The 26,434-nt window shown below is 37.2% G+C and overlaps 1 protein-coding gene across 1 annotated transcript in view; it reads right to left on the bottom strand.

The window, feature by feature from the left end:
* The window catches only part of CLINT1 (clathrin interactor 1), a 46,515-nt gene that overhangs the window by 7,135 nt on the left and 12,946 nt on the right, over positions 1 to 26,434 (bottom strand). Inside the window, exons 2-8 of the mRNA XM_051794240.1 lie at positions 15,102 to 15,206; positions 14,368 to 14,464; positions 12,810 to 12,918; positions 11,758 to 11,922; positions 8,535 to 8,709; positions 3,852 to 4,092; positions 3,252 to 3,333 (exon numbers count right to left, since the gene is read on the bottom strand). Of these exons, the coding sequence (XP_051650200.1) occupies positions 3,252 to 3,333; positions 3,852 to 4,092; positions 8,535 to 8,709; positions 11,758 to 11,922; positions 12,810 to 12,918; positions 14,368 to 14,464; positions 15,102 to 15,206 (974 nt within the window). The remainder of the gene's footprint in view (positions 1 to 3,251; positions 3,334 to 3,851; positions 4,093 to 8,534; positions 8,710 to 11,757; positions 11,923 to 12,809; positions 12,919 to 14,367; positions 14,465 to 15,101; positions 15,207 to 26,434) is intronic.

Here is a 26,434-nt window from a genome sequence, read left to right as displayed (position 1 = left end):
CAACATCTGGTGCCATTTCGGAATTGTCTTATCGCTGCAAGACATTCTGCCCCATCTGCTACTCTCAACTGGGTTAATTAAACTAGAACCATCTCCTTTTTAATAAATGGCCAGCAGTAATAAAAGGAACCATTCACTTCCTAATACATGTGTACTTGTATTTCTTTATAATGTTATTCTACTGTAGACGTTGCCAGGAAGGCGACCGTTCTTCCAAGGGGAAATGTCTTCTTGCTGAGAATGTAATATTAGATATAAAACACAAGTAGGGAATGCAAGGATGCTCTCTTTGAATTTTCACCAATACAGCATTACTGAAACCCTTTCACCACCTTTCCAAGAGGGAGATTTCACACAAAGTTAAGGAATTTCTTCGATAAATTCTGAAGTGATCGAATAAGTATCTTACCTGTGTTTATATACAAGTTTTATTCTGACTGAAACCTGAGAATGAAAAGGGGGTGGTAAAATATTAAGCTAAAAAACCCTGTTCTGATCCTGTTTACTCTGTCTGCTGCAATGAACATTTTCAAACAATTTTTTTCAGCACCAATGTGCTTCCAGAGTTCACAACAGGTTAGTGGTTTGAGAGTTTATATGCCGAATGAGCAACATAGATGACATACTGCTGACCACATGCCCAAAAAAAATTAAAAAAATTAATGCTCTCATGCTATACCCATTATCCTTGGGCTGCCTGCCTAAGTGTCTAGGGATTAATTTAATTTTAAAAACAGAATAAGGTTCAAACCCAAAATAACCCCTTAACATTTTCCATCAAGTAAACTTCTCTTCTACCTCTCTTGCCTGTTCTCAAACGAAATGGAATTCCAGATGACAGAGATTAAGCTGGATGCAGTAACTCTCTAAAGAAAGGTATCACAAGCTAAGGTTAAAGAACCTCAGTTCCAGCAACACCAGAAAGTTATTTCCAGCAGGTCTAACCATGGATTCTGTCTTCTTTATGGCAATAAACCAACCCCCTCACGTACAAACTGTGTTGCTTCAGTAACATGTAACACTGAGCCCAAGCAACCTTTTCCACATCTCTGCACCTGAAAATACACAGATAAGCAAATCCTGAGTTCCCTGAATTCACATCACTTCCCTGCCAGTTCCTTCACAGGACAGATCAAAGGCTGCATTTGACCCTTTCCCTGTGTCTTGCCTGACACTGGGAATGTTCCCACACCCTGTGCTGCAAGGAGCAGTGGTCATAACAAGTGACCTGCACGTGAAGGACAGTGCTAATCTTCTCAACATGAGCTGGCCTCAAAGATTCCCATGTGAGATCTGTCACTACAAATGAACCCTTTCCATCTGCCTGCTCAGGTCAGCAGAGGTTATTTAGCAGGACCAGCTGGTAATATGCCTCTTCTCAGCACCATTTCTAAATGCTGCTTTGGAAAAAGAAGAAAAAAGGTAAAGAAAAAAAGGCTTACTACAGCAAAGAGTCAAACTGATGAAAGATTTAAATACACTGTAATATGGAAACTGCCATAGTTCTGTTCGAAATATGGGCAGGTTTGCTTTGAAGTGGAAACGTCTATTCTCAATGTGATTTTATTTTTATAAAAGCAAAAACATACACACATATATAAATAAAAAAAGGCTCCAATCCCTTCTGCCATAAGAACTGGACAGAAGTTGTTTCAGTATTGATTTTGGGGTAGTGGCTCTGCTCCAGGATATTAAAATTTCATGGGACTGTGGTCACTCCAATGTACAACGAACACCTTTGTACACGAAGTTAACAAAATAGGAAACAGCATAAAATAAGTTGTTCCTTAGATTTAAGCATTTGTGCACAAAAACAAAGCACATGAAACTAATTTTATTTCTTAACAATTAGGAATTAACAAATTCCAGAACAGAATGTCTACTTTCCCAAAAATAAAAGTGAACAAAGTTGTAAAGATCTACTCGAAATAAGGACTAAGACAGATGTCTGATACTAAATTACCATGACAATTTCCCTCCCCTCCAGTAGAGTTTTCATATATTTTATAGTGCATTGAATACTTACAGATGTAGCATTTTGGTAGGATAGTGATGAAAGGAAGGTCTCTCTGAGTAGTCACAGTACTGTGCTCATATGTTACAATACAAAATCAGGGGTTCCCCCTACAATAACCCCAGAATTGGTGTAACTTCAGCTAGAAGTGAGTAAGAGCAGTCTTTAAAAATGCCTGAATGCAGCCACACGGCCACACACATGGCCTCCAGCCCCTCTGGACTGCCATTTTTTGGTACAGTCTCTGTGATTTTACCTTGTCTTTAAAACAAGGGGACAGCAGACACTCAGGTCAGCATAAGATATACACATACACTTTTACAAACAATGTCAATATGAATCCATGTATCATGAGACACTGCTTATTCATAAACGGGAGAAGTTCTGTGAAAGGTTCCTTCCTACAAAAAGGCACAGGCTCATATTTTATTTGCTACTCAAAGTGATCTTTAAACAAAAAAAATTCTGCCCACAGCTAACCCTCTCCCAGTTGTGCCAGCAGACCACAAGCGCACAAAGCCCTTTTTCTATTCCATGTCACAACCAAACCCCTTCCTACAAAGAACTGGTAAGCACAATAACATGCCTTTAAATTTAAAGTCTTAGGTTCTGAAAAGCAAACCACCAACCCCCTGAATGCCTCTACCAATCCTGTATGCAATGCACTAAAATTAAACACACTCCTAAAAAGTGCATTTTGAGAGCTTAAGAGTAAGTCCATATGAAGGTCAACATACTTGCACATTTACAGAGTGAAGGGATGTGTTTTAAAAACAGTAATTTTACTTTTAGGTAGTAATTTCTTTTTGGTATTAGGGTTTGGATGAACTAAGTGCCAAGAGAAAAGATAAAGAAACAAATTTGCCTTACACTTGAGATGAAAGTTTCTATGGAGATCATCCATCTCCAGCTTTTGCACTGCACTATGAGAAATGCCTGAATGTGAGTGAATTGCACTTGCTTTTAGAGTTAATTATAAATAACTGCATTACATACACAGTTTCTGACAGACTGATCTGGCAGTTGATCTTTGTGCTGCTAACATTTATTAGTCCCACGCAATAGCACACAGAGTACCTTGCTACAAAAGGTTCTAGGCAGTTCTAAACTCTTTTTCAATATTCATTTCTCCATTTATCTACTATTCTATCTACACAGCAACAAACACGCTTGAACAAACTTTAAACAGAATTGGTTCCAAATATGCATTACTGAAATAAAACCAAAACGTGCCTACCTGTAGAAGCTGGTTGGCTGGCTCCATCAAATGACAGGTCAACCAGGTCATTAGATGGTTTGCTGCCAGAGGGTACAGCAGCCTGAAGAAAAAATTACACAACAGATCTCATGATGTCATCAATCAAATGACATTGTGAAGTTTTCGAGGTTTTGGAAGGCTTTGTTTTCTTTTACTTTGAAGAGATAACAGATTTGTCTTTGAAGCCAACAATCAGTGGAATGTGGCTAAATGTAAAATCAACTACTAGAAAAACTCATGACTGAGGTCTGGGTTTTTTTATTGTAACTGAAGAATTTGGTGACTTTTCAATAACTGTACAGTTCCAGAGAATCCTTCACACTTCAGGCCAAGGTTTTCTCTTTGCTTTTCTGAAGAGTAAAACATAGTAATGACTATATCTAAAATATTCTACATCTTAAATCAATCACATAGATTAAACTGTTCCACAGACTTTGAAAACTACAACTAAACATTTCTGATAAAATAATTCCCTTGAACAGTGCATAATAAAAATTCTACCCTAAACTAGAAATCGTCTGAGGTCAGAAGAAAGCAGTTTCCAAAATCATGTTTTACTGTACCCTCCTGCTGTCTCACCTTTGTTGCAGGCTGTGCAGGATGAGCAGCATTCTGTTCTGGACTTGCTTTATCTCCTGTATAATGTGCTGCTGCTCCCAAGTCAATGGTTTTTGAAGGATTTGCTGAGCGTTTTTGTCTGATGGTTGTAATTTCTGTAGCTTGTGCAATATGAATGTGTTTCGTTGTCACAGTCTCCTCTTCATCTTTAAATTCAGCTTTGGGAGATTTACCTCTTCTTGATTTTTCCTCATCACTGTCACTAGAAAAACAAAAGTGATAGCACAACATTTGTGATGAACTTCTCAGTTCCTTGAGTGGACATTTGGCTAAAGCCACAAGAGTTTTGGTTACTGCAGTTTCCTGTAGCAACAGTTCCTAATAAAAATATTGTTTCTTCCTACATTTGAGAAAGGAAATGTTTCCCCCTTACATAACCCATCACATCACACAGCATTGCACCTGTTGTACAGATGTGATGAAGAAAATCAAGTTATTTTGTTAAACATGAACTGCAAGTCCACGGCAGAGGATAACAGGAAATCAGTGTTTAAATCCAGTACATGGAATTACCTTCTGACAGGAACTCCTCCACACATTATGTAACACTTCAGCAAGAAAAACTTAAGTTGGCAGCTCTGTTCAGTACTTACATCAAGAGACAGAAAGCAATGAACCAAATACAGGCACTATCTTTCAGGTTTCAACAGCTCCACTGGTATTTCAGCTCATTTCCTTTTCCAGAGAAACAAGCTTTTATAGTCTTTAAAATGTTCGTGGGGAAAAAATGTTTACAGAATTATGTAATGCAATACTATTCCCTTTCTATCAGAGCACACACAGTTATTCTTAAAATGTAAAAGAACAAAAATGTCACCCTTTTAGGCAAAAACTTTGGATGCCACTGCATACTATTTGTTTAATCTGCTACATTTTCCACTTTTACATTTTAAGTCTTTCACAAACAAACCAACTGGCCCCAGCCAACAGTCAAGTTGCCTGCTACAATCAAGATTTGTACATAGCAGGGAGAACTGCTATAAAGAAAGCTTAAATACATTGAAACATTTTGAATAGTAATTCCCTTAGCAACAGAGTAGAAAGTGGAAGGGTTTTATATTTTAATAATGCATTAGAATACTAAAACTGCAAGATTTAAGAAAGGCTGTCCCTTTGTCAGTGGGAATATGACAGTAACTGCAATATACTCTGGAGGGGAGCCTTTGTTCTCTGCTAACAATGGTTGGCTTTTTTGGAACATGTTGCCTGTGTCATTTCCTCTATATACATTACCTACTCACCACTGGGGATGCCTCAGTTCAGTAACATCACTGAACACAAATGCTCCCTCCCTTTTTCCATTTTTTTACTTTTAAAAAGGTAAATATCACAGCTGCTGGCCAATCAGCAACTCCTGGGACAAAGGAGCTCAAATGGCACCACCATAACCTTATTCTTCCAAGGCACTTCAACCCTGACGTGTGACAGCAGTCCCACTGTCCCAGTTCTGGAGTTGTGCAGGTACCCACCTGTGTGCACAAACACAGAGGGGACCATCACCACATTTCCATTTGTGACATCAGGATTTTAACACAAGCCCCCAGAGAAGACAGATCTGCACATTAGATGGTGCACATGGCACATCCATCCAAAAGCCTCAGAGGAGTGTGGATGATGTTGCCTTTCAGATGTGTGTTTAAAGCCTCTCCAAGGCTAGGACAACATAAAGTAAGGCTTAGTCTCTTAAAACCTGCTGCAATATGTTTCTTGTCCTCACTACTGAGTCCACCAAGTCCACATACACATTCTGTGGGTTGAGAAAATGATTGACAACCGAAGTCTGATCCTGACAGAACTGCTACAGATCAATCTCACTAATGCAAGGATGAAAGAGTGAGCCTTTGGTGATCTACAGCAAAATAAAGGACTAAAAGCTTCTGAGAAAAGAAATCAAACATATATCCCAGAAAGGAGAATAAATATTAAAGACTCAATTTTCTATGACAACCTCTACTGCTTTGAAACCCTCTCAGGAGATCCACCTTTTATTTTCCTTTCATGGTCACATTAACAAAAAAAATAATTACAGATGAATGTTCACTTTAAGTGTGTTTACCGTGCTCAGTAAAACTACAGTGCTTCTTCTGAGAATTACAGAATTAACTTAAAAATAAAAATTCTAGCTAGCAGTGTACCAAATAATTAAAAACACTTCTGCAAAGAAAGTACATGGTTACCACTTCTAGGAATCAAAGTATGGACACAATCTCTTTCTTTGCCTGAAGTTCTTTGTGGTGTGGGGTTTTTTTTTTTTGAACATACTTTAAGGCAACAAAAGTAGTTTACTGAGACTTAAGCAGACCCAGCTTCTCCAGAGCTCATTGTGTAGAGCAGTTCCACTAAAATCTACTGTACACTCAACAGTCTGTATCACAGTTCTTAGCTCTTTGTTAAAGTTCTTCATTATTTTAAGTATTTTTTTTTTTACAAACTACTGGCTGTGCAAGTAAAGCCAGAAATCCAGAAGTTTGGGTAAGTTCTTCTGGTACATAAAGACCATGTCTTCCAAGTTCCCTTAACCACAGTGAAGATGTGTAAGTCCCATTCTCTGTGCTTCAAGGCCTTTATTGGCTTTACGGTACTCAAGTAATAATGTTTATAAAGTTATTATAATAGAAACAATAGAACATAACAGCACACTTGCCAGCTGAGTGAGTATCACCATTTAGTCACTTTTCCAAGTGAAATGGTAACTTAATTGTTATTATATAGCAGCAGGCTATGAATAAGCCAGTAAATTTTTTAGAAAAAAATTACTGAAGTGTGAAAACACAGAAATGCACTGATTTTGTGAGGCATTTACAAAAGTATGTTGTTATTTTGAGCTTAAGTTATATGATAATTAAAATTTCATGTTTCCTTCCGTTTCAATATTTAAATACAGTATTTTGCTAATAGAGCACCCACTAAGGCTTGTAGTTACAGTATCTTTAAGTATAAATACAGAAGTCTATAACCTTGAGTTCAATCTTCTTGGATCCTTTGATGGCTTCTGTGGAAAGAAGCCCCTTCATTTGAACACTCTGATAAAATAGCTTTGATGCTATCTAATCACCAAGCCAGGAGGAGCCAAAAGGAAATTCCAGGATGGGAGCTGAAGCAACCATATTGCTGCAACCTGGATTCTTCTTAGAACAGGATAACCTGCAATTACCTAACTGGCTTTGCTTGTGTATGTCCCAAAAAAAAACCTCCTTCTATTTTGAGTCCTTTCATAAATTTCAAGACAAATTCCCCAAGTGACATACACCAAAAAATAGAAGAAAAATAAAACAGAAGGGACAAGGGTTACAAGAGCAAAACAAAAATGAAAAATGTAATATTAGCCAGAGAAAAAGATCAGTGTCACTTGGGGTAGAGATGTACAGTGAAGAAGTCATCAAAATAAGCTGCTTTTGATAAAGATTGGACTTCAGAAAGGCCTGCCTAGACCACTGAAAAGTACAAGAATTTATCCAGTGTAAGAGACCAGGAGCCATTCAGAAATAAAGCAAAGGAAATAAGATAAAAAAAAAATGAGCTTTGCAGACATCAGGGGACAAGTTGCTTTTGAAAGGTAAGAACAGAAAAGCACACAGCAATATACCATTGTTACATTTGAAATTGTTTACTTTCCTTCTGATCCCTTCTCTTTGTAGTCCATTGATAGTAAGTTCTAAGAGGAAACCCTGATGTGTGTGCAAAGAATACCAGTTTTATGATTTATTAATGCCCCAGCAAGAAGACCATACCAGCCTTTTCCCCAGAAATGCTACCATTACCATTATATCTTGTTTCTGTGCAAAATTGCTTTATTCTTGCACCACAGACACGTGTGCATGTGTATTTTTATATTCATATACACCCATATGTATATATGTGTGTGACTGTATCTAAAGACATTCCTGTAAAAAATATTAATCAAATCTCAGTGCAAATTTGAATTTTAAGTTGTTTCCCAAAAGGGAATTATTTCAATATACTTGAGCACTTTCTCTACAGCAATTTCAGATTCTGTTAAGTACGAACTTGATCTCCAGATAATTAAATTCAATGCACCTGTTGAAGTGTGATGTATGTAAAGTTCTTTCTGGAGGCAAAGCAGGGTAGGTTTTCTTCCTTACTGAAAAAATTTAATGACCAGATGTAAAATACAAGAACTTTCTTGAAAAGGTTCAACTGAAATGGACTTTTTTTAAAGAAGCCACCTGCAGGCTGTTCTTCCTGGAATCAGTTCAGGGAAGCAGCCCTGTGTCAAGTTAAGTCTAAGCAATTTTTATCTTCCTCTTCCTTGGCACTTCAGCATTCAGAGCAAGTGTAGCATTAAGTGGCAGCCTTTGGTACACTGGCATAAGACCATGGAATTGCTGAGACAAGGAAAAGCTTACAAAATTTCAGCCAAATTCCCTGCTTTGCCAGCAGCTTTCTAAGCTGGGGCAATAATGGAAAGCAGCCAAGAGTAGTTAACTACTGCCAGAACTACACTATTCCCTAAGGCCAGGAAGACCTGCATAAGAAGTCCAGGAAGCAGGTATTGAACCCAAACAGGCTTCCTTATGGACAAAAGGAATGGCAGAGCATTGTAAGGAATATTCAGTAATGTCAAACAGCTCTATAATAGTGATTTCACAGATAAATTTGTGTTAAAATAACTCCAGTTAGTACCTGCACCTCTCTGGAGAGTCTTCTCTATCTTTCCTTCGGAACTTGCTGATGGTATCATCGATCCTGCTGCCAATTTTGTCACTTAGCTCACCTAACTTATCACTGAATGGAAAAGCTGGCTTTTTATCCCATTCTTCATCCCATTTGGACTTGGGCTCAGGATCATATCTTTCACCTGTGTAAGACAAGGAAATATTAAAGATAACGCAAGAAAAAAATGCCCGTGGTCTTTCAGGAATCCCTCTCAAGCCCCCCTGCCCCACAGACATAAAGCCTTACAAGTTTTCAAAGCAATCTGAAAGCTCCCACCATGCTGAATCAACACTATTACAGCAAGGCACAGCATGGAATGCCAATCATTAAGTGGCAGAAATGCAGATTCAAAGACTTTTGTTTATGAGAATGACACAATCCTAATCAGGATCCTGTTGGACTCTGCTGGAGAAGGACAAGTGGCACCATCAACCCTGGCTGCATAAGCAGCTGATCAAAAAGGGGACACACCAGTTCTGAACAGTCACTTAATGCAGAATATTCTATTCCTGGCCAAGCTGTGTGCTCAGAGGTAAATCACTGGGTTTTTACACACTGACATTCAGGAACACAGAAAAGCACAGTAACAAAATCTCAAAAGACGTGTACAATGCATGGCAACTTTCTGTTTTCTTTTCCACACTTAGCAGTTAAAGAAACCTTTTAAAGAGATGAAAACAAACAAAAAAAAGAGGCAGTAAAGCAATTCACCTTTTCAGCAGCCACTGAGTACCCTGAACATCTTTACTGAACATTATTATCAAGGAATCAAAAACTTTTTTTCCTAATCAAGTATTCAAGACCTCCATACTGGTATCTTAGATTACAAACAGCTGTCGGTTTTACTTGAAATAAGCACATTTGCTGTACAATCCCAACAAGGAAGGTTAAAACACTAAGTCTGAGTTACTTATACACACAGAGACAACCTGAGCTTAATTCAAAAGAAAAAGACCCCCAACATTTTAACAAAGACTTAACTATCAGGAGCACATCACACTTTAACTTGTATTGTGATCTTCTCAGACCTTCTGCCCAAAATATAAAGGCGTATAAAGCAAGGAAAACAGCTCAGTTTCTAGACAACATTTTTAGACAAACATTTTGCATTCCAGGCCATCACACACATGAAACAAGACACTTTTTATACTTTTTTTTACTTAAGCTGAGTAAAATTGAGTAGCAGAATGGAAGAACAATGGAAAAAATCATTACTTCAAGTTCCACAGGAATTATATTGCAGCTCAGACAACGTTCAAGATGTATTCAATTAAGCCATTTTTAATAAAAAAGAAAATTATGGATTCCAGCACTACAAGGTGCAAAATTTAAGTTATACCTGTCTGATAATTTCGTATGATAGAGGATGTATTTCCTTACTAAAGACATAAGTGCAAGTCTCCAATGATAGTTGTTCAGATCAATCAAACTTTTTCAGTAGAGAATCTGTTACAAATCCTTGAGATACTCAGTGAGATCTTTATCACTGGAAAAGGAGATACTGCTAAGAAATGCATTGCTGTTAAATTTTGCAGGAGAATAAAATGGCCTTATTTCAGTTTATGCCAGGCTCTCAAGCACTTTAATGCAGATTCCTTTAGAAGGGTTTCCTTGTGCAGTAGAAATTTTAAAATTAAAAAAGAAACCAACTAAGAGCTCGGTATCTTTAGGATAAAATGAACTAAGGAAAAATCTGAATATACAAGCATTTATGTCTAAATAACTAGAATCTTTTTGATTACAAATCTCACCTGGGAAAAGGTTTGTTTTCTGCTGCTAGAAAGATTCTTTTGGATTTTTTTTCATTTTTTACTTTACTCACCACATGAAGGAATAATAAAAAATATCATAAAAATTAAATACAAGACAAAGAAACTAGTCCTTCAAATTAAAAAGCCCAAGTGATAACTAAGGAGCATATGGAGAAAGGCTTCTACCCAGCATAAAAGGATAGATCACGACTCTTTACAGAGCAAGTCAAAAGATAAGCTCAGGGAAAGAACAGAGGGACATGTACTCAAAGTACAAATACAGTGACTCATAAGTATTTCCTAAAAAGAGAGTCACCAGAATTCCAAGCAGGTAGCAAAAGCCTAAAGGAATATAATAAAACAATATATATCCTGCCATGGAAATAAAGATTTTTCAACTACTCTTCATATGACAAAAAGAGAGAACAGAGAAATAATCTGTCAGAACCAGAAGGGAGTAAATCTAAGCTTAAGGTTCCCAGTGAAGAACAGTAAAAAAACCACACAGACAGCACCAGAGAGCGACAAGTGAAATTTTAAGTTGTGCACAGTTACTGCTCAGCTCTTACACCAAACCCTTCTCAAAGAGCTCCCCAATTCTAGCAACCCAGAGCCTTGTGCCATTGGGACTTTGGTACTCATCCCTTAATAAAAGCAGCCAAGGATTTACTTAGGCCAAAGAAAACACAGACTGACAGCTGGATCATGGAGGGCATGCTGGGATAGATCAGATATAAAAGCCAGTTCAAGTTCAGATCTCTGCTACACACTATGACAGGGACTAGGGAGCAAGGAGAAAGCAAGGTACTTAGTGCTTATATTAAGTCAGATCTGACAGACCCTGGAAAATCCACAGGTATTTTTCAAGTATTACTTGGAAAACCAAAATGTCTAATGGCATCTATCTACCTATGCTGTGCCACCCAAACAGGATCACTACCCAAAAAGCCCTAACCCAAATTAACTAGTGGTGCTAAAGGAGGTTGGCAGGAGGAGGCAAAGCAAGCCTTGTGCCATGGTGGGTGCAAAGCATCATCACTTTTATTTTTCTGATTAAAAGACTGACTAAGAAACCCTAACTTACAAGGGCATTTCTTTATCTACTTCTGCTACAGCAGCATCCATTTCACAAGGAGACTCTGCCTATGGATAAAAACAATACAGCTAAGTTTGGATTAAGTCAATGCATTAATGTTAGTTGTTGAAGTTGCTAATTAGTTATGACCAGAAAAGACTAACTTATGCTTTTTAAAGTAATTCATTTAAATTTGTATGGGGGGGAAATACGTAAGATTTCCTTTATAATAGTAACACTGACAGTTAAAGAAACATAAAAGAAAAAGCATAAACAGGAACATATTAGAAATTCCTTTAGTTATTCAGGTGATCTAAGCCAAGTGGGGATTGTCAACCCTTGACCAAGGAAGCCCAGTACTCACTGTATCTGAACCCTCCAACATCGTCCGAGGAAACCCCAATGTATTTGTCTTTGTTCTTCTTTGCTTTCTTCCTCTCTTCCCGCAGCCGATCATCATCTTGAGCAAATTCAACCATTTCTTTTACCTTCTGGCGGATATTTATCCCTTGGTCTTTGCCATTCTCATCTGTATAGGTAATGCAGGATAGAGATGATGGATGGAAGATGGAGGGAAAAAGGAAAAAAATAAATAAGAGGCAGCAATACTGAACATCAAAATGATAAGAAAATTTGAATTATGAGCAGAGCAATCAAAGATTTTATGGCTACTGAGGTCCACTGCATCTGTTTAAAAGGGACCAAACACTTTAACACCAATTTTCATCCTTAGATAAATGAGTTTTCACTGAACGGTGTACTTAGAAACATCTAACTGCTGCTGAAACACTGGAAAGATTAATAAAGACTGAGACAGAACTTATATGCTCCACTTGAACAATTTTAACCCCTCAAAACATCCCCCTTTTCCCCTCAATCTTTTTAGCACAGTTTTGGCAAGTTTCATTGCAAGAACTGTCTCACTGTAAAACTGGTTTTTTGAAAAACTGCTTTCAGTTGGGAAGTAGTATAAGCTAAATGTGCTCCTTTCCAGCCTTTTTCACATTCAAAACACACACTGGCCTTGCTGCCTTTGCACTGTAAATATTATTTGGTGGGAGGAAAAAAACCCCAGCTTCAAACAGATGTGTGTGTTTTGGAGCTCTAACCTTTTCTTCCCATATGATTAAAGCTATTCCTTTACGGACACCACAGGGGACCAGTCTCCAGTGCATATTTTAATATAAACCCCAACACTCATGTTGTGTTGGTTCTGTTGTTATTAGCCAGTCTTTTCTGCAAGTTCTTGTCTTCACTAATTAATACTCTAGGGCCCCACGTCTTGGATTCTGCACTCTTCACACAACTGGCAACAGTCACATTTTAATTAGACTGGGGAAGCTTCTAAGCTGGTTCAGGTGACTGACAACTCCAACTACTGTTTTAATTTGCTTATAAGATTTTTCTATTGCTCACCTACAAAGTGGTAATTTTCCAGGGATCGCAAATCATAAATGTGTTCTCTGGCACTTGTAACAACACGCTCTGATCCATTCCTTATGAGGTAAGCTAGGAGCAGCAAAGACTATAAAAATACAAAGCACCTTATGATTGCATGAACAAAAGCTCTATCTTTTTTTTTTTTAAATAGGTAATAGAAAACCCAACCTACCCCCCTCCCCAAATTAGTAAGCAATAAGACTTTCCCTTTTAAAATAAATGCCTATTATATGGTTCACAAAGAAAAAAAACATGTTTTCCTCACATGAACCTTTTGCTCTTTAGACTATCAAAACTGTATTTGTGAAATCCTAACTTGTTACTACTAAATCACAAGTTGTTACCTTTATCAGCTACTGCTTATTTTAAGAGAAAGCAGTAACAATTTAAGAGAAAAAGTTAACCCTGCAAAACAAAGCATTTTCTTTTGCCTCTTTTGTTCACAATTTTCCAATGGTTTTCACTGAAAAGTAACTCTTACAGGAATTTAAGAAGCCTTCTGCAGGATTCCACGGATATACAAAACTGCATTTCAGGACAATTTTAAGCAAGTGACAAAACAAATGAAGTTTAAATAATACCTTAATTTCAATTCTTTATGTTGAGGATTTCTATCTAGAAAAAAAAAATAATGTACCTTATCTGAAGAAGTGCCTTTATCAGCTAAAACTATCATTATATTTCATCCAATCCAGACCTGATAAGCAATTCCAAGAAGTCTTTATAACATTAAGTAGCTACGTGTGATAGCATTAAATATTAATTTCTATTGTACTTCAGGGAAAACAATTACTATGACTACAAAACATCAAGCACCTGTGAAAAGCACAAACCATGCTTTAGAATTAATTGTGTCTTGCTACAATCCTGGCATCAAGAAAAACAGAATATAAGCTAGCCTGTTACATCAAATCTAAAAAATGAGGTTATATTTGCATAATTCAGTGAACACTGAACACCACTTCAAGTGCAGCATGATACAATCTCAAGCAAAAAGTTTCTGTACCATGTTAATTCACCAAAGACAAGAAAAATGCAAATGACTCAGTTACATCCTAATCGTGTTTTGGAAAAGTGTTATAAGATCTGCAAGAAAATCCGGTCCACTCAAAGTTCAACTACAATTTTTAAAGAATTACGAATTGCCAGAAAATTAAGATTAGTTTGCATTTTATTTCAGGTATTCTTGAACTCCTTCAAAAATGTTTTCCTGACAGCACAGTAACTTACCTCCTTCTCACGGAGCTCTGTAACAACTCCTTTGGGCAGATTCAAACTGCGAATGCTACTCCAACACTTGAATATCAGCAAAATGTAATTGCTCTGTTACGTTCATTAAGTAGGATCTTAAACACTCTTCTAAAACCAGAAATTTTGTGGTTTTTTCACATACAGCATTTGAAAGACACCTTTGACTTCACTAACAGAATTACAAAACAGTTAAGAAAGAAATTAAAGGTTACTGGTGGAATAAGTGCTGTAGGAGTATCTAAACACGGTACGAGCACCAAGACGAAGTCTCAGACATACACACCTTATAAACCCTCCTCCAGTTCTTTTTATTATCTTTCAGCATTCGAGTCCAAAGCATGTTCATGAGTTCTGGGAACTGCTCATACATAAACGTAGCCCTAAAGAATTAAACAAAAGGAGTAAATGTTCTCCGTGCTTTGCCACAACGGCTTGTTCAGACTCAGGGCTGGCAGTAGATGGCAGCGTGGTCTAAGCCCAGGCACGTCGGGTGACATTACAAGGGAAAAAGCTATCCCTGGTTTTACTTATTTACATTCCAGGACTACAAAAGAAAAAAAAAAATGTAATTCGAAAAATCTGAGGCAGTAAAATAACCTTCACTAATCTGTAACCAAAACAACGTTGAATATGAATACCCTAATAACCACTGCAACTAGTCAAATTAATTTTAACAGACAAAAAAGCTCAAGGAAGAATTTGACATGTTTTGCTCTATTTGGAAAAGTCACAAAAAGGCACTTTGAAAATAAACACTCCAAAACCGTCAGATATATTGAAATAATTTTGAGGCTACATAAATGGAAAATCAAGAATTTAAAAAATACTTGGGCTTAATTTTTTGTTTGAGTTTTCAATACATTCTAAAATTATTCATTAAAAAAATAAGACTTGATTTACAGCAACTTCTCAGCATTATCAGTCTGCATACCGCAGAGTTGATTTAGCAGCAGATTTCACGTTCTTATATAAAATGCACCTTTCTTTTCTTCATCACTGAGTCAAATTATCACTTACTTGGCAATCTCTCCCATGAGTTGCCCTGAAGGTCCCCATGGATCATCATTGGTTGCTTCTCGAACCTTAGACTCTATTTCTGAATAATTCATAACCACATTGGTGCTGCAAAGGAAAAAAAATTCACACACATGAAGATTAGCATCAAAACTGAGAAACACATGAAAACTTAATAATGACACTGGTGCGTATCTCACTTAATGAGATACCTCTACAGAGTGGGAAAGAAAACAGCTTTAGTGCACAAGTTACCCTGAGGACACCATACAACATATTTAAGTTATCTTTAGGAGGGTTTTACTATTCCATTAGTCTTCAAGAATACAGATGAGAAACTAGGGATTACATTACAGCTGGATTTAGTCCAGCTTTTGGTCAAATTAAAATCCAAACCAAACCACTACAGTCAAAGCTGATAGCTTCTGCAACTAGATATGGTTTGCAATGGTGCACAGTTATTTGCAAGAGGCTTTATAACTCAATCAGGAGCAGTTTAGGCTCTTTTTGAATGAGTGCTACAAGGGAAACTCAAGAATATCAGTATTAAACAGGTGTTGGTGAAAACTAACAAACAAAACAAACAAAAAATCACATGGAAGACTGAAGTAAGGGAGAGGAGATTCACTAGAAGGCCTGTTTCCTAGCTTCTATTTATTTAATTAAGGCAAAACAGCAAAAGAAAAGCTGCAGAGCACTCAATTACAATTACAGCAATGCAAGTACTGTAAGGAGCTCAGGCTGTCTCTACAAGAGGTCACAGAAAAGCCTCACTTGGAAAAAAGGAGGCAATTTTTCCATGCTGTTTACATTAAAATAGTAAATATGGGGTTTTGGGGATTTTTAATTAATCTCTCAAAGGGGTAACCTATAAGACCAGGAACGTCCTTTGTGCCCCTAAAAGCATCCAGATATATTTGATAAAACAATAATTTTCCTTATATTTTAAGTGAGTGAACAGGCCCAAAGCCTCATTCATATAGAGAATGTTTGAAAACCAGCTCTCCAGTTCCAGGGCAACAGGAATGAAATTACCACTGAAAGGAGCCCTGGTGGCCTCTGCTTTCTCTACATACTCAGAATGTATTTGAAATAACATGTTTACACCTATCATGTCAGAAGTTTGAAAGTTTATTTAAAAGTACATCATACAACTGGTTTCAGAAGCTAAAAAACCCTGTAAGGTGATGACTTTCAACACAAACCATCCCACAAAGTCAAATTAATTAAACTGTAAGAAAGTTCTAATGATTTATAATGCAATGTGGAAAAGGCATTTGCTGCTTAAAAACCTCTTCTGAACCTGAAATATCTAAAAGAAGAAAAAATAACAAACATCAAGATGCTCAATAATCATCCCTCTGTACATGTAGAAGTTGGCACAAAGCAGCATTCAAGCAATTCCTGTTCAATTTTATTTGGCATAAGGATAGCAAAGATCCTGGAACTGGGAGTTATAAACAGCAGAAACAAGAATGAGATCCCCTTAAGTCTGAAAAGGGACACAGAAGGTAATTGTTAAAACAGAATAAAATTCCTGGACTTATCCTGGATTCTCAGCATGAGAATTCCTGCTGTCAGATCCTGATGTATGATTTTATTCAACTTTGTGTCTAAAGAGAGCATAAGGTACATGACTGAATAAATAATCAGCAAGCTAACAGAGACTGTCTATATTAAAAAAAAAGCATGTAGGAACACAGTAGCAGTTTGGAACAACAGCCATTAAGGTTTTACAAATTCATTTATGCCAAACACACCTCAAGCCTCTGTTTCTGATATTTTCTTCACCAGATGTAAAATCGTGAACTAATACCATCTTTATTTCCCTTATGTGTGGAAAAAAACACAACCCCAAAGCTACAGGCTTCAGGATTTGCAGCTTCCAGCACACTGGTTCCCTTGTCCAAAGCAAGGAAAGGCAGGGAGCTGAATGGAAAGGTTCTGCTTGTTTTTATAACCCCTCCTTAAGCGTTTGTTCAAGAGACTTGATGGAGGATTGGGAGGGGGAAGCACAAAATGAAGCATTTCCTTAATTTCTTAGAGCAAAGACTTTAAGAATGGAAAATGCGTGAAAAGATGCAAATTTGCTGTAAAAAAATAAATGGCAGCATTAGCTATGGAAGAGCTCAGAGCACATGGCTAAAGCAGCAGCGGGGTTGGAAGGGGGAAGTGGAAGGAAAACAAGGGAAATTAAGTAATGCCAAACGAAAGAAGGTGCAGTTAAGCCTCCCTAAGTACAGAAACATGCTCTATTTCTAAACTCCTCCTGCAGAAAAGTTATTGTTCTCAGCAACTAGGAGAAAGCTCTTTTATAAATGCCAAGCTGAGATCTAATGGCACAAAACGTTCCAAACCAAAGCATCTTTTAGCCGCATTTAATTCAGTAACAAATGTAAACTTCAAGGAAAAAAAAAAAACCACCACTGTTGTATAGTTTGGCATCATTCCAGGGCACTTAAAAATAACCATTTCTAAAAAGGTGGAAATACAGTTTTATTCTTCCTTTCCCATGTTTTCTATGGCCCTCATTCCATGCCCTACCCATGATTCCTGTGACCTTTGCAACAAAAAAATAATTTACGTCCAGATGTGAAGGGAAAAAGTGACTAGCTTGATTGCCAAGACTTCCTGTGATTGATATAAATTTAATATCCGAGGATACTTCCCAACACCAGGGGGGGCTCTCTGATTGGTTTATCCTGGGCAGCTTCCAGGGAATCGTGCTGGATTGCATGGACAGGGTCTGCTCTGCAAACAAATCCACTACAACAGTCAAGGCTGACAGAAAGCAACTTCGCAGTCAGCGTTTAAAACACCCCGTTATCTACCAGACGAACTGGATCCACCCCAAATCGTTAACTGAAACCTGCACAACTGAAATCTTGTGACAAGAACATTTACAGGAACTTCTGACACAAAGACATCAAACTGAAAAGTATACTGTGAAAGTTACATCCAAAATAAAGGCACAGCAATAACGGAGTTGACAAACATCACAAACTGTTGCATTCTTCTCTGTGTTACATTTATTTCAAGTTTATTAAATCAGACTAGTGTCAACAGATGATTTTTAATCTTTATTGTACCCCTAACAAATTATTTTATTTCAGTATTATTTTTTTTTTTGAAGAAAACCAAACTGTTTGGAAAAGCCAAGAGAGGGCACTGTCAGATCTTTGTGGAACAGGCAGCATGATGACAGCTTTTAATTTCTTGGAAGAGAAAACTCAACTTTAAATGTTTGCATCCACAATTTATAGCAACACTAAATAGGTAGCTCAGGTCTGAAACTAAATTCCTCTATGTGAATAAATGGACATTTGCTAATGAAAAGTCAGTAGACAGTAGTTGCAAATATCTGACCATCTCCAACTGCATCAGATAATAAGACACACTTCCTCTTAAAAAAAAAAGTTTTACACATATTTTATAAACTATATTTTAACATATTTTGAAAATTAATAGATCCATCATGTACCTCCAAAACACTACTTTGTCCACAATTTTGTCTGTATTTTTCAAAGAACTGAACCAATTGTAAATAGTTCAAATTTTATTCAAAGTTACATTTTGAGATTTGTGCATTTGAGATAAAGGTGTCATCTGGATCCAGGTGTCACATCCTGCAGCACGCTAAAAAAAAACCCCAAAAAACAAACAGAAAATTAAGCAAGACAGGGAGAGGAGAGGGATGAAAGGGGTGAGAGCAGCACTGCACATACCTCAATGTATTATTTGAGGTAAGAATGATGTTTAGATGGTGTTAAGGAGAGCAAGAGGGAACAAGAAGTTCTGTACCCGCCCATATAAAACTCAGATCAGAGAAGCTATCAAGGTCCAGCCAAAAAGTTTACCAATTACCTGCCAATTCAACCTTTACAGTTTCAACAGCCTGAAAGCACCTGAACTTTCAGGTGTAAGGATAAAAATCCTACAGGTCTGAGATTGTCCTCAGCAATCTTTAATACATGGAAATGAAAGGCAGCTTGTGGATGGCCTGTATGAAAATAAAACCTTACACACTGCAGGAGCACTTCACAGGTGAGATACAACAATGACAGATTTTAAGAGGAGTCCTGTCTTCCTCCTCTCTACCAGCAGATACTGAACATAACCCACAATGTGGACATAAATACACACAAACACTAGTAAGTGATAAAAATATCTGCAGAAAACTCCTATTTGTGTTTGATTTCAACATACTCCAGTGTAAGGCTCTGAGAGATGTATCCAGCTACTCTGCTCAGGCTTCTGATCTTACACAACGCCACATGAACCAAGCTACTAATGATCAGAAGGACAATATTACTGAGCATGAGGTATATTCTGCTCTCAGCAACATCAGCACTTCTGCAGTGGGTTCTCTATAGAATAGTCACAAAATAAGCACTGAAAAAGAATACTTTTCTAGACTAAGGAATTATTTTTTTAAAACTACTTTTATGCCAGCAAAGTTATTTTATTTCCAGCCAACATTTTAATAAAAAAAATTAAATAAACACAACATCCTGAATTGAAATGTTTTGTCTCACAGTGAAGACTTTTCACTGTTCAGGACCAAAGGTGATCTCTACAGATTCATATGCTGTAAACAAAATCAGCTCAATTATCTGTTAGGAGATTACAATCACTTATACACAACTATAACTGTACTGTTTCTAGTAATAGCTTCCAACTGGTAACATTACAATCAGTTTTGTTGTGCCTGAACTAATTATCCACATCATTACTGCTGGTTCCACACTGAAAAAAATCCCACCCTAAATTTCTCTAAATCATATCCCTTGAACCAGAAACTCTTCAGAAACGGGGATGGGGAAACACAAGGCTCTGAGCACAGTCAGCAACAGAAATGGAATAGTGTTCTCTCAGCTAATCTCTGCTCTAAAATTAACCACCAAACTTGAAGGTTAATCCTCAAACAGCAGTGATTAAATACAATGGCAGCAAACCTACTAAAGAAAAAGATGCAACAATTTTTGTCTTTGTCCATGTGATTTAACACTTTGCTCAGAACCTTGGAGGCAGCCTGTAGCACTAGAAAGTGTAAATAGTTCAGTCTCCATGGTCTTCCCAAAAGAACATCACACAGATACTTCCACTTCATGCTTCCCAGCATCTCCTCTATTTTTCAGATTTTTTCCATAGTCAGTGTTGCTCTGTTCTGTCATCAGCCTGACAATACATTCAAGTATGAAATCACAACTTGTAAAGAAAGCTCACAGTTCATAGCTAGATTTTTGGGAGCAATGAAGGAATTATTCCTAAGATAAGCATTCATTGGGAAAGGAATAAAGTGTTATATCTCAAAGTTTCAGACCTTCAAACATCACATACTCAGCACTTTGTATGAATGCTCAAATATCAGCAGTCTCAAATATGCAGAAACCTTTCAACAGCATGTGCCTAGAAAACCTGCACTAGAGAAAATAAGCATCATGAGAAAAGAAGGTATTTATACATTAAAGGTAATGAAAGAATAATAAATATCTATCCATCCATTCATTCAGAATGGAACTTACTTGAAAAGTATATTAAGGAATCAGAAAGCCTAACAGATCTTAGTCTATGTTTCTGCACAAACTTAAAAGCCCTGAATAAGCCCTGGGGCAAGAGTCAGACCACTCCATTAAAAGCACCATCAGGATTAGAGTTGCTATTGATGTGGGTGGTGTCACTGAGGACACAAGCACATCTCTGGACATTAGATCCACAGAAGATTTGTGAAATGCCATGTCTAATTTTATGAAAACTAAAATAACCAGAAGCCACAGACAGGCTACATTACAGCAGTTTCTTTATAGTGATGATAAAGGTATTGGATTGGACAGGGGAAGCCTAATTAGAAACACTTCTCAAACCTCTGGGAAGCTGCCCACTGTGCTGAGGGACTCGGCAGCTGCAGCAAGGAACCTGGTTACACAGTCAAATATTTTTCAATGTATATTTCAAACCAATTACAATATCATGTATACATGGGACTCCTATGTGCATAATATTATGCCTTTAACTATTACTCCAAGGACACCACTGGATTATGCACCTTCTGTTTTCCTTTTTTTAATTTTACTACTGGGAACGCTAAAATCCTAAAAGCTGAGATGAGAAACTTTGTACATTTTACCACCATTAAGAGTTTCCAATGAGACTCCATTCTGCAAATATCTGTTTAAGGACTAAATGTAGAAGAAAAAAAAAGTTCAAGCTTTACTTACATGTATGTGTCATACATGCAGCGTGAACAATAATGTTATTCAAACAAACAGCAACACTAAAGAAATTATTTTTTTTAAAGAAAGTAATTAGTCTGTTATAGCAGGAAGGGTCTGGATGAACAGAAGAGAAGCTCCGTTATTGTACAGCACTCTGAAGTCTGGTGCCAAAGTTTTCTTACAAGAAAAAAATATTTTAACCTTTTGTTATTTAACATGCCAAAACAGACACAACATGATTTTATCTTCTGAATAAGGTATTTAACATTATCCTTTCAACAGGCAATTCTCAAATACCAATACTTTAATTTCATTCCTTCTGTAATTTTTTTAGCAGCTTCCTTATTTTTAGAAAGTCTTCATGTTTCCTGTGACTTTCACAGCAAATGAAAGCAAAGCACACTTTAACTTTGGTCCATGACAGAACAGATGTTACAGACTGAATAAAATCTCACCACCTCACTTGGTGAGATAGCAAAGGAGACTGTTACAGTAACAGCCTTTAGTCCACATGGACAAACCATGTCAGAATACACTTGCACAGTTCTATCCTGTTTCTTGGATTTAAGTTAATAAATTGCATTATACAATCAGAAAAGACCATAAAATGCATAAAATAGTTAAAAAAAGTTAAGTTACAGCATAAGGAAAGTTCACTTGAACTAAATAAAGAAGAACACATGCAGAAGGTTGACTTATTTGCCTTTCCTCTCTCCATCTACACATCCCTACTGTTTTTATGGGAAGGCACAGAGATGACAACAGGAGTACTTTCTCATAGGGATGGTGTGTTACCAGCACAGTGGTAGCTCCAACATAAACTGAACAAAGGCAGCAGTAACTCACACCTGGAGGCTGAGCCAACTCCCTGCTCCTGCACTTCAAGCCCTGGCTTTGTCTTCCAGCAGCTCATTTTCTCCAATCGGTTCAGCTGCCTGGTCCCTCTCAGCTGAGAAGTCAGCAGTCACCCACTAGGACAACACAGGGACCCACGAGCTATTGCTCATCCCATCCATGGTGCGTGTTTTAGGAATATTACCCAAACACAACAGCCGTAATTTGCTTTCACATTTCCCAAAAATCAGTACGGGGCTGACAACTTAAGGCAAAAGCCCCAACGTATAGTGTAGCTTTGCTTCTAGACATTTAAGACTGTATGCATAATTGTTTTTTAAAAGAATAAATGAATTAATTATTGCACTATAAAATGAGCCAAGTGAACATTCAACATCTGGAGAAGAGATAAGGCAGACCTTGGGAATATTTTCACAGTACAGTTATCTAGAAGACCTCCACCTACAGACACACGTGCATTTAAGATGAAGCCCTTGGAGAAGAGTGAACACACCATCTCATCCTCACCATTCAACTCCTATGAGTCATGCATCTAAACTATTTTTAGTATCTAGATTAAAAGGTTCCTGTGAAGGAGTGGAAATAAGAGAGAAAGCTTTCTGAGAATACAAAAAAAGTTGCTTTAATATTAAATGATCCATTTTTAAACCATGTGCAGAAGTTAGTTTCAAATACTGAGAGCACACAGTAAATAAAAAGCTACACAACTTGTCTAAGTACAGGATATGTCTCCCCCACTCCCAGGTGTGGGAATCTTGGCATCTATTAAACTGTTAATTAGTTTCCAGAAACACTTTTGCCAATTAAAAAAAATCATTTAATACTTATCCATCTGGGCACGAAATACTTTCAACAGAGCATTTGAATTGGTGAGCTAAAAAAGAACTGATCCCAATCCACACAGCACCACCTCCCAAACCACCAGAGGCCAGCCCAGGGTGCAAGCAGCACCCCATAGTCAGGGGCAGCATCTATTAACTCCACTTATTTCTGTGAGCATCCCTTCCTTCAGGCTCTGATCACTGGTCCAAACTTGTGTTTCAAGCAACTGAAAGGATTTAAGAAAATCACATAGAAAGATGCACTTCAGGACCAGACTTCGATGCCCTGTGACTGTCTGTCACTACCTTGGAAAGCTCAACATGAAAACAGTTTCACAGACAGAGGGCAGAAAGATAAGACATCATTTATCCACCTGTTATCCCAAACAATATAATGGACATTCAGGAATTTATGTACCTAATGCTACCAATAATTATTCAGAGAAAAAGACATTAATTGCCTTCAAAATAAAGATGGTGCTGTTCTTGCCCTCAGTGAGCTCATATATTCAGTCTCACCCAGCATTTCTCTCCTTGCTGAGTGAAGACAAACTAACTAAAAAACATGTAACAAACTTAATGAATTTTCATTTTGCTCCTGTCAGTAATGTCACTTTTGTTATAAAACATGCAGCTTAGATTTAGAGCCTTACAGATGAAACATATGGATACCAAATATGAAGCCAGCAGTCCACACTGAACGAAGAAACAGATGGGGACCCATCTGCCAAAATGCCTGGTGAGATACCTCAGGTTACAGAGAGGTAACAGCACAACATTAGAGATACTTGACCGTTTGAAGTTCTTTATTTTCCAGCCACTCCTCAGAACCATTACAAATACAACACCAGCCAATTCAGTCCATGAATACCAGGGGTTATTCCACACCTTCCATGCAAGTAGCAGTCATGCTCTTTCTGACCAACGATACCATCTGCATTATGGACAGGAGGATCTGAAATACATTTTCAGCTTTTCAAGTTCAGTTTCATAATTTATGTGGCAGATGTGCAAGGCAAACTGCACAGAAAGAGATAAGCCAAGAAAAACATCCTGATGGCCACAAATGAATTACAACTTGTGGGAGGAAGGAACTATAAAGCTATTTCCTGTGCCTTACAACTTCTAATCACAAAAGACTACCAAGTAAACAAGATAACCCAAAATCCACCACACACACGTTCAAAAACAACAGTGACTTTAAGAATTAAATTGCAGCCTGTTTGAGAACTCAGAAGCTCTCTCACTTACAGAAACCATCACTGTACCTTACTGAAATCTTTCCTTTCAAAGTCTCCCCCTGCCAAAAGTGACCCAATTGCAGCAAGCTTTATTCTAAATGGGTTTGTAATTGCTTTCTACAGCTGAATTATTTTTTGCAGATGTTGGGAACATGAAGCTTGGGAACATGGCAGTTTTAAAGCATATTTGTGCAAGGAACAAACACTTCCTCCCCCGCTTGATTTAAGACTGATTTCACCTCTCCTACTGCAGATTCCCTGCAGTATGTCAGTGTTAATATTTTCATATTCTTGTATAAAACAATCCCTTGTGGTTTACACCAACAGATACATGGCTGCTTTATATATCTTAATATGTGGCAGTAAATAACTTCTCAAACTCACCAAGGATTTTGCCATGTTAATACTAATGACTGTGGTTTTGCACCACCTCTCTATAAAAAATATCTTTGTCTAAAGCCCAGACCCATTTCTTTATTCCCCATTTTTTTACGGGAAGTTTTAATTCCAAGCGCCCACCCTCACCTTCTTGTTACCATCCTCTAATCTTCACCAATTAGCCTATCTTTCCTTCAAATACACATTTTTGGAGTTTCATTTTTAAATGCTTAGTATGTGTTGTCATTTTGTTTTGCATACTGAATTCAAAAAACATTATTTAAAAGGTGACTTACCAAAATAAATGTTACACTCCAGCAAGTAGAATGAATCAAAATATTTCCTTTTAACTTACATAGTAAGAACACAATAGTTTTTCCACTGTTTTTCAGTAATAGTTTTTAGGTCATATTTTTAGTTCAAATTTTAGCTGAAATTAGAGGACAAGTACACCTAAGCCATTCTTGTGACAAATCCCATTAAACAACATAAAAACCAATTTCACAAACAAGTGGAAAAAAGTTGCCTTTTAGGCAGCACTTGACATTTTGGTGGGGCAGTTACACCCTAAAACAGCAACTCTGTTTCTGATTCAGACATAAAGGCAACACTGTTACTGCCCTGTGCAAGTTTTCAGTCTCTTTGCCTCATGTGAATTTACATCTGGCACATCTGATTGGAGTCATTGCTCTGCAGTTCCTATTCCTGTGGATTTAATTGCTTTCAAAGTTCAACACGCTATGTTCAAACAATAGTGGCTATAAAGTCAAAAAAGAAGTGGAATTATGAAATTTGGGTAACCTTTTGTAACTGTAGAACTGAAGAGATTTCCATATGTACTCTGTAATCACATGGCTCAGTTTACTGTTGCTCAATCCTCAGACTTATTTGGCTACTCTGCTTCTTATACTTCAGCTTTTTTTTTTCTTCTGTAACAGACAAGCCGCAACAATTTTAAAAATATTTTTTTTAGAATTAACTGCATTTGTTTACAGAATTCAGATTGCACTTCATCCTTCAAGAGTCAGTAAGAGCCACATCACATATTTGCCATCACAGGCTTTATCTTTAATTTTTCCATATTTGCTATCCAATCAGGTAACAGGACTTGTGCTGGAAACAAATGTTTAACCAAGGAGGACAAGGAGCAAGTGAAATCTAATAATTAAAGACATGCTTCTCTAGAGTGCTTTTTATATGAATAAAATACCAGCACAAAATGTCAATCCCAATAAACACTGGTAGACAATTATAACATAAAACTAAAATTTAAATACGTTATTTTAGGAGACTGAAGCACTCCTCCCCATAGCTTACAGCCTCCAATCAACTGTGTTTCTTTGCCCTTTGTTTCATTCATATAACTTAAAGAGTAACTTTCTCTGAAGATAAAAAGCCGGTTTCAGGTGTTCATAATGTGCTGCATAAGCTGTCTTACAAATAAGCATCTAGTGTTACTTCCTTCCTTGTATGCACACAGAATTAAAAGACCACATTCAAGCCCACAGCTCGAGTATTTTAAATCTTCAACAGATAAAGAGACTCACAAGTACTGCCAGTCACTGAGTTTTCAGGATTAGGGCAAAATATCTTAATGCTGAGTGAGAAGTATTTACAAGAAGAATAAGGTCTTATCCTTCTTTCAAAACAACAAATAAAAGGGGTAAAAGTTTTCAGAGGACAAGGAAGTTGTAGCTACGCTCACCATGAAACAACAGTAAGCTTTGAAGCTGTGAAACTTCAACCCACATGTGCACCTCAGACTTCCTATATTTAACCATAAAAAATTGTGAGAGTCACCTTAAATGGAGGAGGAAGATAGGGAG

Source organism: Manacus candei, unplaced genomic scaffold, assembly GCF_025592945.1.
Source record: "Manacus candei isolate 608988 ecotype Guabito, Panama unplaced genomic scaffold, ASM2559294v1 h1tg000037l, whole genome shotgun sequence".
Lineage (NCBI taxonomy): Eukaryota > Metazoa > Chordata > Aves > Passeriformes > Pipridae > Manacus > Manacus candei.
This window is presented reverse-complemented; position numbering and strand designations above follow the sequence as displayed.